The sequence below is a fragment of the Anser brachyrhynchus genome (assembly GCF_964034855.1).
Source record: "Anser brachyrhynchus genome assembly, chromosome: 7".
Classification (NCBI taxonomy): domain Eukaryota; kingdom Metazoa; phylum Chordata; class Aves; order Anseriformes; family Anatidae; genus Anser; species Anser brachyrhynchus.
Window position 1 is genome coordinate 11,659,121 of NC_137701.1, and position 15,114 is coordinate 11,674,234.

A 15,114-nucleotide genomic window follows, 5' to 3' on the forward strand; every position below is an offset into this window, starting at 1 on the left:
AAATATTTATACTGTGCTCTTTCATGGGGTTTATCCCACGGTGTGTGGGGCTGTCAGTGAGCAGTGTCTTGAATCAGGAAATTCAGACTCCTAAATAATGAGGAATTGTTGGTGGCTAAGGGTTTGGCTGTCACTGTCTTGTCCTCGAAGGCTTGTGCATGCATCTCTGTTAAACACTGTGCTTGTGATTCTAGGGGTACTACTTGGCCCATTACATAATGGACGATCTCAAGAGAGACCCCCTCTATTGCCTGGATAATAATCACACCCATCTCTTACTGGTTGACAACGGCACCCATGGGCACCCAACGATAGAAGCAAAAGTACGAACTCAGTTAGAAAAATACATTTCGGAGCGGGTTATCCCAGGTAGGTGTGGACGTCAGGTTGCAGACCTCCTTCTCCTTAGACCTTGCATGCTTTGGAGCTCATTGACAATGTTTTTTCCAGGAACAGAAGAGTAGTAGTAGCGTCCCTTGAATGCTAGGCTGGAAGGGCTGTGTTGTCTGCATTACGTGAATGCTCTTTCAGGAATAGCCAGGCTTCTTCAGTGCAATCTCCTCTCATCTTCCTTTCTGCATGTGACAATAGTCCTTTGACGGACACAGCAAATAATGTTTCTGCTGAGCTATCTGTGGGAGGCTGACCTTTGGCTTCTGCATATATCCCACCTGGCACTGAATTCCAGGCAGCTGAAGCACAGGTACACAGGAGCTGAAATTAGGCTTTTCCAAAAATATTCATTTGTGAGGGAGATTGATCCATCTGTAACCTGCTCATTTATCTTTTGGCTCCTTTGCCAAGAAGAGAAAAAAACAAAGGCCTTGACAGGAAGTTCTTAATTAAACATTTTTGTGTGTGTGTATATATATACACACACATATATATATATATTTAACTGTGTACCTCAGCTAGAAGCATACTTGCTATTAGTCATGATGAAGCATCCAGAATTATTATGAAACTTGGTATATCTCTTAAACACTAGCTGCTGGAGTCATGGGAGTCTTAGCTATCCTTTACAATTGAAACTGTGAAGAGTCAGCGGTTCTGAACCTTCAGCTTTTGATAAGGACCTTGTATCTAGACTCAAAATAGTCAAAGCAGTAGGTAAATAGAATAAAATCAAATGTTTGGGGGACATTGGAGCTAATAAAAATTATGATTGTTAGGAGGAAGAAAGTATCTATTGGAGAAGGCTGTCTGATGCCAGCCTAGTCAGACTGCTAGTCAAAATGGAGCTTTCGTGTTTGTTTGTTTTTTTTTAAAAAAAAAAAGTAAAGTTGTAGATAAATTTAGCAAAATCAACAGTAAACTAGTATCAAAATGAGCAGCTTGGAAACTCTATCATTACACTGAGAAGAAATGGATTGATCAAATTGCAGTAATGGGTTGAAACTTTTTCCTTTTTTCTTTTGGCATGTTCCACAGAATCGAATTACGGTGGGAAGATTCCAATTGTATGTTTTGCCCAAGGTGGAGGGAAAGAGACTTTGAAAGTAAGTTTATTTCTTTCATTTCTTTCTTTCACTTTTTGACATTAGGGGTACTGATCTAATATTTAAGAGAGATTAGATGTTACTCCATGAGCAACATGATAAAGTATCCCGTCCAATTATTCACTAAAGAATGCTTACTTGCAAGAATGTTGGCTTGCAGTTGTTTTTAAGCATACGAAGTGTGTTTCAGTTGACATTTTCTATGCAAAGTTTCTACCACAGGCTGACATTCTGAAAAATTTTTGGCTGGAACAGTTCAGTTCTCTTTGTTCTTCTATAACAAGTTCATTTGATCAGCAATCAGAGTAGTCATTGTCAGCCATGTAGCTCTTGATCCTCTTTGTACGAGGTTGTCTAATTTTTTGGTTTGGCAAAATTCAGCTTGCACTTGCTTTGTGGAGATTAGTGCTTTCATCTAATATGCAAGGAAGGTGAGTTTGTGTTGGAGATTCTCCAGTTCAGAGCTTGCTTGAGCTGACTTGATATCTGCTCCTGAGAACTGTGGGCCACACATAGTTTAAATATAGACAGCTGAACAAGGCAGGAAGGCTCTGCTGATTCTGATCCCATAGAAGGGGAGGGATTAGGCATCATCTTCAAATAGAAGACAGGCAGGAAGAGGATGAACAGAATGGAGAATGGAGCCAGCCAAAAGAAGTTTCTTGAAACAGGATGTCTAAGTCACACTGGAAGAGGGGAAGAAGAGATGACTTCTAGATCTGACTGAGTGTTAAATAACAGGATTGGTACTTCCCACTGCACCCTTGCAGGAATGAACATGAGTGACCCGAGTGAGGAGTATGAGACCGAAAGACCAAAGGAACATGGGGCTAGGGTAAGAGTGAAAAGATGTGAAATCAGGATGTGTGGAAAGGAAACAAATAGCAAGTGAGGACGAGATGGTTTTGACTAGCAGCAAATAGAAGAGCTGACATAGCCTGGGTTGAAGAACCTTGAGAAAGAGCTGAGAAAAGGTCTGGGTTTTGCAAGAAGGTAGGGTACAATGGAAAGAGTATGTTAGTTTTTGTGGCAGTAAAATTGAAGCAGAGGTGATATTTATAATTGCCTAATTTGAAGACCTGATCTTGATACTACCTGTTCTGACTAGAATTGTAGTTTTAATGTTGAGGCTAATTAAACTAATTTGCTGTCAGGATGACAGAGAATGTGTTTTTAACAATTCTAAGCACAGTGTCTGTTATCTCTTTTTTGCTAACATTAATCAATTAATCTAAAGCACTCTGTGAAATTTCATGTCATTACCCCAGCCTCTCTGTGTGTTTTCTGGTGTTTTGGTTTCATGCACGTGATTAATTCTAGCTTTGCCCACAAGTAGACTGTAGATGAATACAGATGCACAGTTCAATGTACTAATATGAAGTTCTAAGATGAGGTAAAAGCATCCATTTAGGTTTTAGAGTGAAGCTTTGCTGAAAGTGGTATCTTCTTTTAGTTCCACATTGCCAGCTTTTAAGACAGGATTTTGTCATCACTGAAGGAGTTGTTTCTACACAGCATGCAGTATAGCTACTTGAGAAGCCTTATGATTACATGCATGGAGAGACAACAAACCCAATATTGAGAAATGATACATAACACAGACTTACCAGCTATCTAATCAGTATGAATAAAAGCCTTGTTAAATCAAATGCATAATTCCTGAAAAGAGCTTCCTCTGAAAAGTTACTGGATAATAGTTCAGTTAAGGGTTATTTATCAATGTTACTAGTACACTGAGACATCTGTGTCTGCCTTCTTGATCATTTATCTCTTGATAAATGATCTTGATCATTTATTAAGCCTATCTTCACAAGGAATAGACTGATCAGCCCAAGGTGACACAGTAGGTTCCATGGTGTGGGTGTCTGTCCTTGCCATGCCTTACTCCTGGTGGTGTTGGCCAGAAAAACTCCCTATTACTCATCTTCTGTGCCTGTTTGATGACAGGAATCTGCTTTAGCAGAGGAGTGGTAAAACTGTTTCAAGCTTCTGTTTTAAACTCCCTGTGATATAAAACATGCACTTTAGTTGGACCCTTCTTAAGAAAACCACTTTGATCTAGCTGGCAAGAAAAAATGACTTGCTTTTGTCATGAACCCGTTGTCCAATTGAAATGAGTAAGTAACATGCTCATAGTTTTGACAGTTCCAGAATGATTTTTTGCTTTGTGAAACTGTCTCTGAGTCTCTTCTGATAGCTAATAGATGCTCTGTGGTCGATCATAACTTCCATTTGCTCCGTTTGTACAGTTTTCTGGCAGGAAGCTTGTATTATGGTGGTGTTCTCAGTGGCAATGATGCAAATGAAATAGATATCTCTTGTCATGGTCTTTATAACAGGAGGGCTAGCAGTCCTTCCATCGTTACTTCAGCACATTTCAGCACATCATCTCTCCTTCTTTGGCTCCCTAGTCTATCCATGTGGCCATCAAGAGTAAAATTCCCTGCGTTGTCGTGGAAGGCTCTGGACGGATCGCTGATGTTATAGCTAGCTTGATGGAGGCAGAAGGCACTTTGGCTTCTTCATGTGTCAAGGAGAGCTTGCTCAGGTATATGCCTCGCACCATTTCAAGGCTCTCAGAAGAGGAGACTGAAAGCTGGATCAAATGGGTAAGTGTATACTATTGTAGAGAGGCTGAACATGGCAGAAGGGTAGAAAGTAAATGGGAGGTCAGGAGCAGCTAGTCTGGGGAAAGACAGCTTGTGTTTGGGTGTAGTTCTGGGTACAGGATTGCTAAAGCCAGGTTGTTGTCTGCTTGCTGGGTGCTTGTGATTCCTCTGGAGCACTGGTTGCTGGATGTGTCTCTTGGCAGATGTGCTGGTTGGTGTCCTGACTCCCTTGTGTGCTTTGAGAAGGTGTGAAATTGGGTATGTTGAATCAGCCCTCACACTGCTAGATCCTACTGGATTGCTTAGAGGCAGAGAGGTATCGCCGCTGCCCTGCGGGTGTTCAAATTGTAGCAATTCTACTCCAGGATTCTCCCATTTCAACAAGTTCAACAAGTTTTTGCCTTTCTTCCTGCATCCTTTAAGATACCAGGTTGGACAGATTTCCCTTACAGACCAGGGACAAGATCTTTAGTTCTAGAGGCTTAGTTGGTCAGGATTTCACCACAGCAGCATCCCTGCATCATCTCGAGTAGGACACTGTTGCTAAATAGATTGTGGACTTATAAGTACTGTGTACATGGGATGCAGTTGAAGGTAGAACATTGTACATACGCCAGCAAAATCTTTTTCCTTTCTGTCTTTGACCACAGAGTCCTCAGAATTTAGTTACCATTGTGATCCTAGGGGTTTTTTGGAGACTGAGGAAACTGGAGGACTAAGGAGAGCATTTGCTGTCTTGAGTTGGTTGGGCCTGACTTAGGAAACTGTTTTAACTCTCCAGTTACTTGCCCTCCAGAGTGACCTGTTTTTAGACATAATTCTGCCCTCCATGACAGGGACAGAAAAAATGGGTCTCCAGAAAATCTTACTCTGTTACTTTTCAGAAGTCTTAGTTCCAACAACACTTCAGCCCATTGAACAATACATTAACTTAAGCTAATTGACTTTCTCAATTAAAAGCCCAATGCTTTATCCTGGGGTCTGATTCTGTTTTCCTCTCTTGCTTAATTATCTCCTACCCATGTTCACAGCAGGGAGCTGGCATTGGAGAGTGATTGCATGTTCATAATGGGGGATGGAAAATGGTATGTTCCATCCTGTACATTTAAGTCTCTTTCACTCAGCTTTTCTTCCCCCCTTTAACTTATTATTATTTATTTTTAATGAATGTAGCATTACAAGTTGTTTGCAGACCCTGGAGGAGAATTCAGACACTCGTATTTCCACATGTATTTCCTTGGATATGAACCAAATAAAGTTTCTGGTATTGAAGTTTAAGGAGCTATTTTTTCTGATAAATCCTGAGTCAAAACTCAGTGAGAGCTTGGCAGAGCGAGTCCATGGGACATCCTACAAGTTTTGCTGGGCAACTTGCTGTGCTTTGCCCAGTTTTGAGCAGCAGGGTTGGACTAGATCTCCAGAGGTACCTTCTTCCGACTGTGTATTAACAAGCTTACAGGAAAAAGTAGGATGTGGTCTTTTGCAGAGACAGACAGGCCTGCAGAAAATAAATCTGAACTTGTACTTTGAGCGTGGGGGCTGTGGCATCCCAAGCTGAAGAGAAAGAGCTGCCCTCTGAACAGATCACAAGCCTCTGGTTTCCAGAAAGACCTGCACTGGAGAGCGAGGAGCTGCTGAAGGCATCTTTCACAGATGAGTCACCTTCAGTTCCTGCTCAGATGTCTTGGACAGGGCCTTCTCCTTCATTTACAAATGGCTAAGATTATTTGTTTTCTGTATGCTAGAATGAAAGCTTAGTTATGTGAAAAATTATCTGGTTTTGACAAAGCACAAGGAGGTAGAAGCACTGGTTTATAATAAACTGCTAGACATTCGTTGAAACGTGGACTGTCACAATCTGTTTTTCTTTGAGTGGTTTCTAATTTCTGAGATTATATCTTTTTGGTTGTAACGATCTGCATAGGGAGGAATCACAGTTACTTGCTGTATATTCAGAGGATAATTAGTCTTGGTGACTTTAAATCTCATCTGCTTCTTTCTGGACTTGTATAAATTTTAACTGGATTTGAAAATAGGACTGATGATTGCTACAATGTGAATGGGAAACTTCTGTTCAAGATGCTCTAGGAGATCAACTGCTAAACAGTCTAGAGTGCTTTGGAATGGTTCTCCTTTTTGTAGATCAAAGAAGTCCTTGAGAACCCTCATTTACTGACAGTTATCAAAATAGAAGAAGCTGGAGATGAAATTGTGAGCAATGCCATTTCTTTTGCTCTCTACAAAGGCAAGTCGTTGTTCTGTTCTGTTTTTTTTTTTTTTTTTTTTTGGTGTGTGTGTTAAATAGATGGACAAGGGTGGGTTATTCTGGGATTTTGAATAGCGAGGTTTAGCCCTAGACATATGTATCCTCTACTGTGCTTTGAGGCATGCTTGCTTTTTTTTTTCAGATGATTCCTATACCCTGCTCTGTGCAGAGCACTCGGGCGTGTTACTTGAAGCATTCTGGGAAGGTGACATTCCCATTTCCTGCATGCTGCATGAAAGGAAAGATATACACGTGTTGGGCACTAGATGTGTTTCTAAGTTTCCAGAGTCCCCTAAAACCCAATCAGGAAGACGTGCATGAATCTGGGGAAAGATGCTTGGTAGGGGTCTTGTTGAGTAGAGCGTGAAAAGCAGAGATGAGTAAGTATGCCAGGAAGCTCTTCTGTGTCTAGTCTTTTACCTAGAGGATTGCTCTTCCTCTGCAGCTTTCAGCACCAATGAACATGACAGGGATAACTGGAATGGGCAGCTGAAGCTGCTGCTGGAGTGGAACCAACTGGACCTGGCCAGTGATGAGATCTTCACCAATGACCGAAACTGGGAGGTACAGATGACTTCTGTCTGAGTACAGTGGCATGGGCCAGGGGAGCAGTGATGTAAAAGAGCAGAGAGATGTAACAGCAGCCACTGTCTCAACATCCTATCCTCTGTGTTAAGTAAGACCACCTTTTCCTCCTTGCACTGATTGCAAAGGTGATCTGCTCATGCTGGAAGTAGTCCACACCACCTAACAAATGCAATTGCATATGGAAAAAGCTGATTCTGATGAAAGTGTGCCAGCATGAAGGAAAATGTGGCAGTTAGTTACATGTGTCAGGCCCTTAATTCATCTTTTCACACCTCACATGCCTCCTAATGTTTGTTCTTCCATTTCTTCCTAGTCTGCTGACCTGCAGGATGTCATGTTCACAGCCCTAGTGAAAGACAGGCCCAAATTTGTTCGTCTCTTCTTGGAAAATGGCCTGAACCTGAGGAAATTCCTTACCACAGAGGTCCTTAAGGAGCTGTACACCCACAACTTCAGTAGCTTGGTGTTCAAGAACCTGCAGATTGCAAAGAACTCCTATAATGATGCACTTCTCACATTTGTGTGGAAGATGGTTGAAGACTTCCGAAGAGGTCTCAAAAAAGATGATAAAAATAGCAAGGATGAAATGGAGATACGTATTTCAGTAAGTGATGAACAGTTGCATTCCACTATGTGTCCCTGAAAAGGAAAAAAAGCAAAAAATATGTTTTGTTTCTGGTATAGCAGGATTTGCTTTTAACAGTCAGCCTTATTTTATACTTAACATGTTTACTCATATTACAAATAATTGTAAGGATTGTTTAGCTATGAGAAAAGTGGGTGGTTTATTTGGATGTTGAGTTGTAAGATTTTCTATTAGAGCAATCAGTGCTGTGATTATGCTTGTATTTTACACCAATATAAATTCAGAGCCCAGTACTGAAGTACCAGCTGGGCATGAGTAATCTGGACTCATATCTGGGTACAGACTATTGTATTTTGTGTTCTAAACCTTGCTTATTACAAGAGTGTCAAGCACCTTCTGAACCTTATTTCATCATCAGATAGAACCACATTTCTTAGTTATCACTAAGATCCAGATCTAAATTGCAAAACCGGAGCTTAGGGATCACATATTAAGCTTCTGAAATCAGTTGTGGACTTCAGAGACATAATGCAACATGTGTGACAATTAGGGGAAAATTGGTTTAAAATTGCTAGTTAGCTTTGAGAGTTTCCACTGAAGCTTTTTGCTTCTTAAAAGTTTTGTTGCTGAGGAGTTATTTCACAACTGCTTTGCAATCTGCAGGTGCAAACTGCCCTAACACAAAGCAGTTGGTAGTATAGAACTTCGTGTCTGTTTCAGATTTTGTGAAGTTCAGGGTCTTGCTTAAACACAAAAGGCCTATTGGTGTAAAATTAGCATTCCTTTTAGAGGATCCTAATCTCTGTTATTTAAACGCAAAGTCAAGCTGTGAATGAGACTATCTGAACTGCATGGGTTAAAGCAGAAAGTGATTTTGACCCAAATGTCCTTTAACGCACATTTAGGAAAAGCAGTGGGGCTGAGTCTTCCAAATAGAACAGGGAAATGTAAGGCTGCTGTAACTTAGAGTAGTGTGTGACAAGTGCCAGATGGCCAAGAAAGGGAATATGTGGAAAGGGAATAAGTAGGATGGCTTTAAAAGGAAGAAAACAGAGAATGGAGAATGACAGGCTAAGGACTTGTTCCAGGAGCTTAGGTCTGAGGAGTCATTGCTCTTTCTTTCAGAATGAGTGTCCTATCACGAGGCATCCATTGCAAGCTCTGTTTATTTGGTCAGTTCTTCAGAACAAGAAAGAGTTGTCCAAAGTCATTTGGGAGCAAGTAAGTTGAGTTCTTCTTTGTTCCTCTGCACACATCACAGTGGTGTTCCTTGTCTTTGGGCTGTAGGCCTTTGAAGGCTCCGGATCCATCTTCGAACACAAAACCACAGCAGATAATTGTTATGTGGCTCTGTAAGTAGGTTGAGTATTACCCGTTTTGTGCTTGGCTATGGATTTCATACCTTCCTTTTATAATGTCAGGTATGAGTCAGCAGTCCAAGCTAGCATTTACATATAGTTACATTTTCTTATCTGTTTTCAAGCTTGAAGGCTGAGTTCATAGAATCAGTCAGGTTGAAAAAGACCTCTAGGATCATCTAGTCTAACCTAGCAGACCTGAAGTCTGCCCTCTGGAAGCCCATGGTGGCAGTTCTGCTAACCCCTCTATTCCACCGAGTTCCCCCCACCATTCTGTAATATGGATGTGTTGTGATCCTGGGTATTTGATTTAAATCCATTTCTAATTTTCATTAGACAATACCTTTAGTTATGATTTCATCAAATACATAATTCCCAGGCACAATACCTTTAGTTATGATTTCATCAAATACGTAATTCCCAGGCTGCAAATGTGAGGCTAAATGAAAGCAAAGCTGATGGATGCTCCTGCTCATATTGGTCTGTGTCTCCAAAATTGAGTATGTCTACCCTGGTATGTGCTAACAGTAGTACATTTGGTCCAGGCTGGTGGACAATAAATATGGTAGTGTAGCTCATGGCAGAGCAGACCCTCTTCTGTGAATCTTCTGTCAGAGATACAAAGCTGATATCTAACTGTTAAACAGGAGAACTTTTCAGACTGGTCACAAAGTTGTTACCAAACCAGTACAGTGATGATTACCATTCGTTTTGTGGAAGTGGTTCTTCATTTGCCAGTCTCGACTGGGAACTGAGCAGCTGGAAAAAGAGCGGGATAACTTTTAAAGAATATATCACATTCGCTTTCCAGAAGGGTTACATGACTTTACTCTCTCCATAGACCAGAGGTTGCACTTTGGCAGCCCTTGGGGCCAGTAAGCTTCTGAAAAGCATGGCAAAGGTGAAGAATGACATAAATGCTGCTGGTGAGTCTGAGGAACTTGCTAATGAGTATGAGACAAGAGCAGTAGGTAAGTGCCTTCATTAAGTCCTTTAGAAATTTAACAGAGGAGTCAGAGATCAGGATGCTGTTTCATTTTTTGGAACATTACTTGTTTTAATGATCCCCATATCTGATGTATAGCAATGATTGCACAGCGATGTTTTTATTTTGTACAGATAATGCAAACTGAAAACCATGCTGGTTTTGTTTAGCAGAATGCAAGGCAAGAGAATTCATTCAATTTGCCTGAAATGCTAACCAGAAATTCAGCCTGATTTGGAAAGAAGAGAATGACATCTCAAAAGGGAGTAGAAAGAAACTTTCATTTAGAAAACTAGATATCCATCATTAAATCATAGAACTATAGAATGATTTGGGTTGGAAGGGACTTTAAAGACCATCTGTTTCCAACCCCCTGCCATGGGCAGAGACACGTTTCACTAGACCAGGTTGCACAAAGCCCCCTCCAACCTAGCCTTGAACACTTCCAGGGATGGGGCATCCACAGCTTCTCTGGGCAGCCTGTTCCAGTAATATCGAAATATGTTTTTAATGCTTCCACACTGTCCGTTCCCATTAAAATCCATGTGTCCTATCTGAACAGCTTGCCTCCAAAAGCAAGAGTTTGGGCGTTTTTTTTGTAGAGATCTTCTTTCATTGGGAGGAAGAGTTGCCTCTTGTAATGGCAAGGCTGAAGAAGGGTGCCCAGAAATAGCAAAGAGAATACAGAATAAGAGAAACTTCATGAGTACTGGTAATGTTCAAGTTGAGAAGTGTCCGCCTTCAAATTTGCAGTAGTACTGCAAAGTAGGAGTGAGAATAAATTACAGTTGAAAAGTGTGTTGAATCCCTAAATTCTAAACTACAAAATCACATGCCTTTCCTTGTTCCCAAAAGACAAGCAATACTGTCGCTTACTGAGAATGCAGATCTATCTCAGTCGTTTTTCTTTCTTTATATGGCCTTCAGTTTCTCCTGTTACAAAGGGTTGTCAGTGATCCAGAACTGAGCCCAGCATCTCGTGGGCCACAGTAACAAATATTTCTTATTTAAAGACTAATTGGTGACAGAATGGAGTGGGTGCTCTTTATTTATTTATTTTTTAAGACTACCATTTTCTGGAACAATAATGCTCATGTTTTCTTAATGCCTAGTTATCCTGCAAAGCATTCAGAGAAATACACAAATGAAAGCTAATGCGGGTGGCAGATGACAGATTAATTTGTAGCACCCACAGTTTACAAATTCAGGCTTACCTGTGATCCGCCCTGTAGTGCAGGATTGTGGTTCCTTAACTTGGAGGGAAATACAATAGTGTTGCCTCTGGGGGCTTTATTACGGGTTATGGCCTTGTTCTCTTGACTGATCTGGATATGGAAAATGGTCAATCTGTAACTCCATTTCTGTCAAGCAATTTGCTGTCATAATCATGAGTCACATTAGGTGACGGTTAAGGTGTAATAGCCCTGCAGATTGAGTAGGGAAACCATGGAAATGTTGCTGGAAAGGGCCTCTGGGGGCCTTAAGTCCCACCTTCATGTTGAGGTGGAGCTCTCACCAGGACTAAATCTCTTCTGTCATGGCTTTGCTTAGCCAAATCTTGAAAATCTCCACAGACTGATAGTGTTTTATCGCTCCTAAAAGCAGACCATGTTTGTCCTTGTTCTAGGGCTAATGGAGGCTAGATTGACCTGTTGAACTTCTATTTTACCTGTTGAACTTATATTTATTTATGTGTATATCAGAATGATTACAGAGCTATTTCACTAGCTATTAAGGAGTGCATGCACTGAAAATTTCTTGCTTGTCCTGCTTCACAAGGTGAAGCTTAGGCTTTCCTAAGGGTATCTAGATCCACTGGGCCTGATGTTGAGAAGTGAGCAGGCTCCATTGAAGTCTGTTATCAAGACCGATCTGCATATTGCAGTGTATATGGTAACACCAGCTGAAGGTGTTGTTGTTATGTGTGCATTTTTGCAGTTACACTAACAAAGCTGTTCAGAAAATGCCTGGGAAAACGTCCTGTTGGAGAGAAGCACTACTAGTAAAGGCTGGTTTGTTTTCTGAGAGGCTGGACTGCTCTTCAGGCAGTGGCATGCTGTGCTCTGTCATAGATACACCAACAGCACTGCCGTTGAGTGGGAAGTGGCCAAAGCTGGAAACAGAAATTACTTTTTATTGCAATTAAATGTCTTTGTAGTGAAACGGTGGCCTGAGTTTTCATCCTGGCCTAGTGTGTGTACAACACAAAACCCAGACGTGTTACCTGGGTCATTGGTCTAGCTTCTTTCCATACAGAATTGTCCTGCAAGTCAAACTTTGTTTTTCGCACCATGCAGATGGTTGGTGGCAAAAATCTACGGGCAGAATAAGATGCTTATAGCTCTTCTTTGACAACCATGTTTGCAATGCATTTCTCAGTGAAAAACCATCACATTCTGCCCACGTTGCTCAACTTACAGAGTTGACTATAACTCATTATATCAGTGCTAAATGAATAAAAAGAAAATGATACTAGCAGAAGTACTGAATCATTTGAGTAGAAGTTCATATTTTTCCTCAATTTTCAGTGCAGAACTCATCTTAATATTATCTCTGTGCAAGCTGATTTGATATTACAATTTTTCATCCAGACATGAATTCTGTATGAAAGCTTAATACATGCAAGTGTGTTAAGAACAGAGTGTATGTACATGTTATTTTCCCAATGTTCAGCATGATGAAGAGTTCTTGAATCTCTATGCTTTAATATTATGTTTTTTAAGTCACTGAAGGCAATTGCATCCCAGTTGGTGGAAAACTGAGTGTGAATTTGGAGCTCAGTGTGCGAGTGATTGTGTTGGAAAGCATACGTAGAAATATGCAGCGGGTACCATATGAATGAGCGCTAATGCTGCAGGGCTGGGCTGGGTAATTCCTGCCCTTTGGGCTGTACAGCTGTTGTCAAACAGGGACAGAGTCAGAGGGACAGATTTGATAGAGTTGCTTTCTCCCCTTATTGGGTGGCCTCTTTCCTCCAGAGCTGTTCACCGAGTGCTACAGCAATGATGAAGATCTGGCTGAGCAGCTGCTGACCTATTCCTGTGAAGCCTGGGGAGGGAGCAATTGCCTGGAACTAGCAGTGGAAGCAAAAGACCAGCAATTCATTGCACAGCCAGGGGTGCAGGTAATATCAGTGACAAGAAGGTACACGGATTGCTGTAACTCATGTGATCTGGGTGACTTCTAAAATAAGAAAAGCAAATATTCTTGCTGCCAAAATGCTGCATCCACGGGACTAGCCCATGAGAGGCCACGGCTCAGACACTGCCATCATGGAGGTCAGAACCTATGGGCGATGTTTCCCAGCCGTGTGAATGCAGAGCTTTGCGTGGCTGCGGCAAAGCCCTTTCCCACAGGATGCTCACAGAACCCACTTCTGCAGTGCTGTGAAATGCGTCCCAGAGAGCACGGATTGTGCCTGGTGGGGGACAACGTGTGGCTAACAGGAGGTGGCTGATTTGCCCAAAAATGCTAAGTCAAGAGGGGAAGACGATTTAGAGCTGTAAATTATAAAAACCTAGATGATGAAGACTGCCTGAAGTGACTTCCCCCTTGGCACAAGTCGTGTGTGTACACCGTGTGGATGTACTGCCCAGTGTAAAGTGCCTTATAAATCAGGTCAGGTCCTGTTTAGCCTCACATTCAACTCCTCCTCAAATAGGCTAGGGGATGGCTGGACTAAGGAACCAGCACACTGTTACTGATGCAGAAAACATTCTCTATTATTGAAATAGGAATCACAGTTATTTTGTTTTAAATCTCAAAGCTTTTTTTTTTCCTCCTAAATCGAATATCCTCTAATAGCATTCTGAAGTTACTTTGTTGCTGTTAAAACAAATTAGGGTATTTTCTTCTTCCCTGCAGAATTTCCTTTCCAAGCAGTGGTATGGAGAGATTTCAAGAGATACTAAGAATTGGAAGATTATACTGTGTCTCTTCTTTTTCCCTTTAATAGGCTGTGGTTTCATCTCATTCAGGTAATCAACTGGCTTCTCATTAACAGAAGTAAAACAAGTCAATTAATCATAGAATCATACAGCAATTCAGGCTGAAAGGGACCTCTCAAGATCATCCCCCTGCTCGAGAAGATTGACCAGGACTGTGTCCAGTTGGGTTTTGAATATCTCCAAGGATAGAGACTCCACAACCTCTCTGAACCTGTTCCAGTGTTCAGTCATTTTCAGATAAAGATATTTAATGGCTCAAAGGTCTTTTAACAGATTGTTTTCTCACTCTGATCTGGAGTTAATATATGCCAATTTACTTGTATGCCTGATGTCAGTGGATGCAGAATGGCATTACCTTTTAAAGTGCTAGTCCTATACTAGTTTTCACTTTGACAAAACAAATATTTCCAGGCATAAGGCTGTGCTTTTGATACCTTTTCCCTCTTTTAATTTCTCAGGAAAAAACCTGTGGAGAAGAGTAAGAAACTCTTCCTGTATTATGTGTCTTTCTTCACCTCACCCTTTGTGGTCTTCTCCTGGAATGTTATCTTCTACATTGCTTTCCTGTTGCTCTTCGCCTACGTGTTGCTTATGGATTTCCAGAAGGAACCTACTGTCCTGGAGATGATCCTTTACGTGCTGGTCTTCATCCTGCTTTGTGATGAAGTGAGACAAGTAGGCAGCGCTTGCAAACCAAAAATGTTTAATGTTAGAATAAAAGCCTTATGTTGGCAGTTGCCTGTAGCTTAAGGCAGTGCAGGCTGCTTCTAAGTTACAGGGGAACCACCTCCTGGGAGTTCCCGATGTTTAATTCCTAGATATGTCCCAATATCTGCAGGTTGTTAAGCTGTGATCCACACAGCTATTGAGGCTGTATGGATAAGCTGATGCCACTGGAGATGCTTCTTAGGACTGCTTGGCTGAGGTTGCTAAAACAGTTGAGATTATAGAGGTTAGATTTAACAGAAGATATATTTAGATACATGCCTGTAGGTCAAGTGATTCTTGCCCTCGCTTCTCCACATCTCCCTTTCTTTTCAATGAGCAACGTATCATTATGTATTTCTGTTTATCTCTTAGTCATACAGTTTTTGCTAGTTTTACGTAATACCAAGTACCAGCCTGGGACCGCCTACGTTTTTGTACTGGTGTGGTGTGGGAACAGTGTGCAGGACTGCCTTTATAGCCAATGCCATAGCTGATATTCTTCTCACTTTGTAAGTAAGACCACGTTAATGAAGAAGGTTTGGCATCTACTAAAAAATAAATACCTTCC

General features: G+C 41.3%; 1 protein-coding gene across 18 annotated transcripts in view; it reads left to right on the plus strand.

The window, feature by feature from the left end:
• Positions 1–15,114, plus strand: part of TRPM8 (transient receptor potential cation channel subfamily M member 8) — a gene marked incomplete at its 5' end in the record, with an annotated part of 141,129 nt that overhangs the window by 105,734 nt on the left and 20,281 nt on the right. For 12 of the 18 annotated variants that reach the window (XM_080600185.1, XM_080600173.1, XM_080600171.1 and 9 more), the window contains 12 exons: positions 195–369; positions 1,432–1,499; positions 3,911–4,108; positions 6,251–6,353; positions 6,517–6,579; positions 6,820–6,938; positions 7,276–7,566; positions 8,674–8,769; positions 9,748–9,877; positions 12,870–13,015; positions 13,756–13,868; positions 14,297–14,513. In XM_080600185.1, coding sequence (XP_080456311.1) covers positions 195–369; positions 1,432–1,499; positions 3,911–4,108; positions 6,251–6,353; positions 6,517–6,579; positions 6,820–6,938; positions 7,276–7,566; positions 8,674–8,769; positions 9,748–9,877; positions 12,870–13,015; positions 13,756–13,868; positions 14,297–14,513 — 1,719 coding nt within the window. Of the gene's footprint in view, positions 1–194; positions 370–1,431; positions 1,500–3,910; positions 4,109–6,250; positions 6,354–6,516; positions 6,580–6,819; positions 6,939–7,275; positions 7,567–8,673; positions 8,770–9,747; positions 9,878–12,869; positions 13,016–13,755; positions 13,869–14,296; positions 14,514–15,114 lie in introns of those variants that run through there. The other 6 variants (XM_080600182.1, XM_080600177.1, XM_080600180.1 and 3 more) reach the window with 5 other exon arrangements.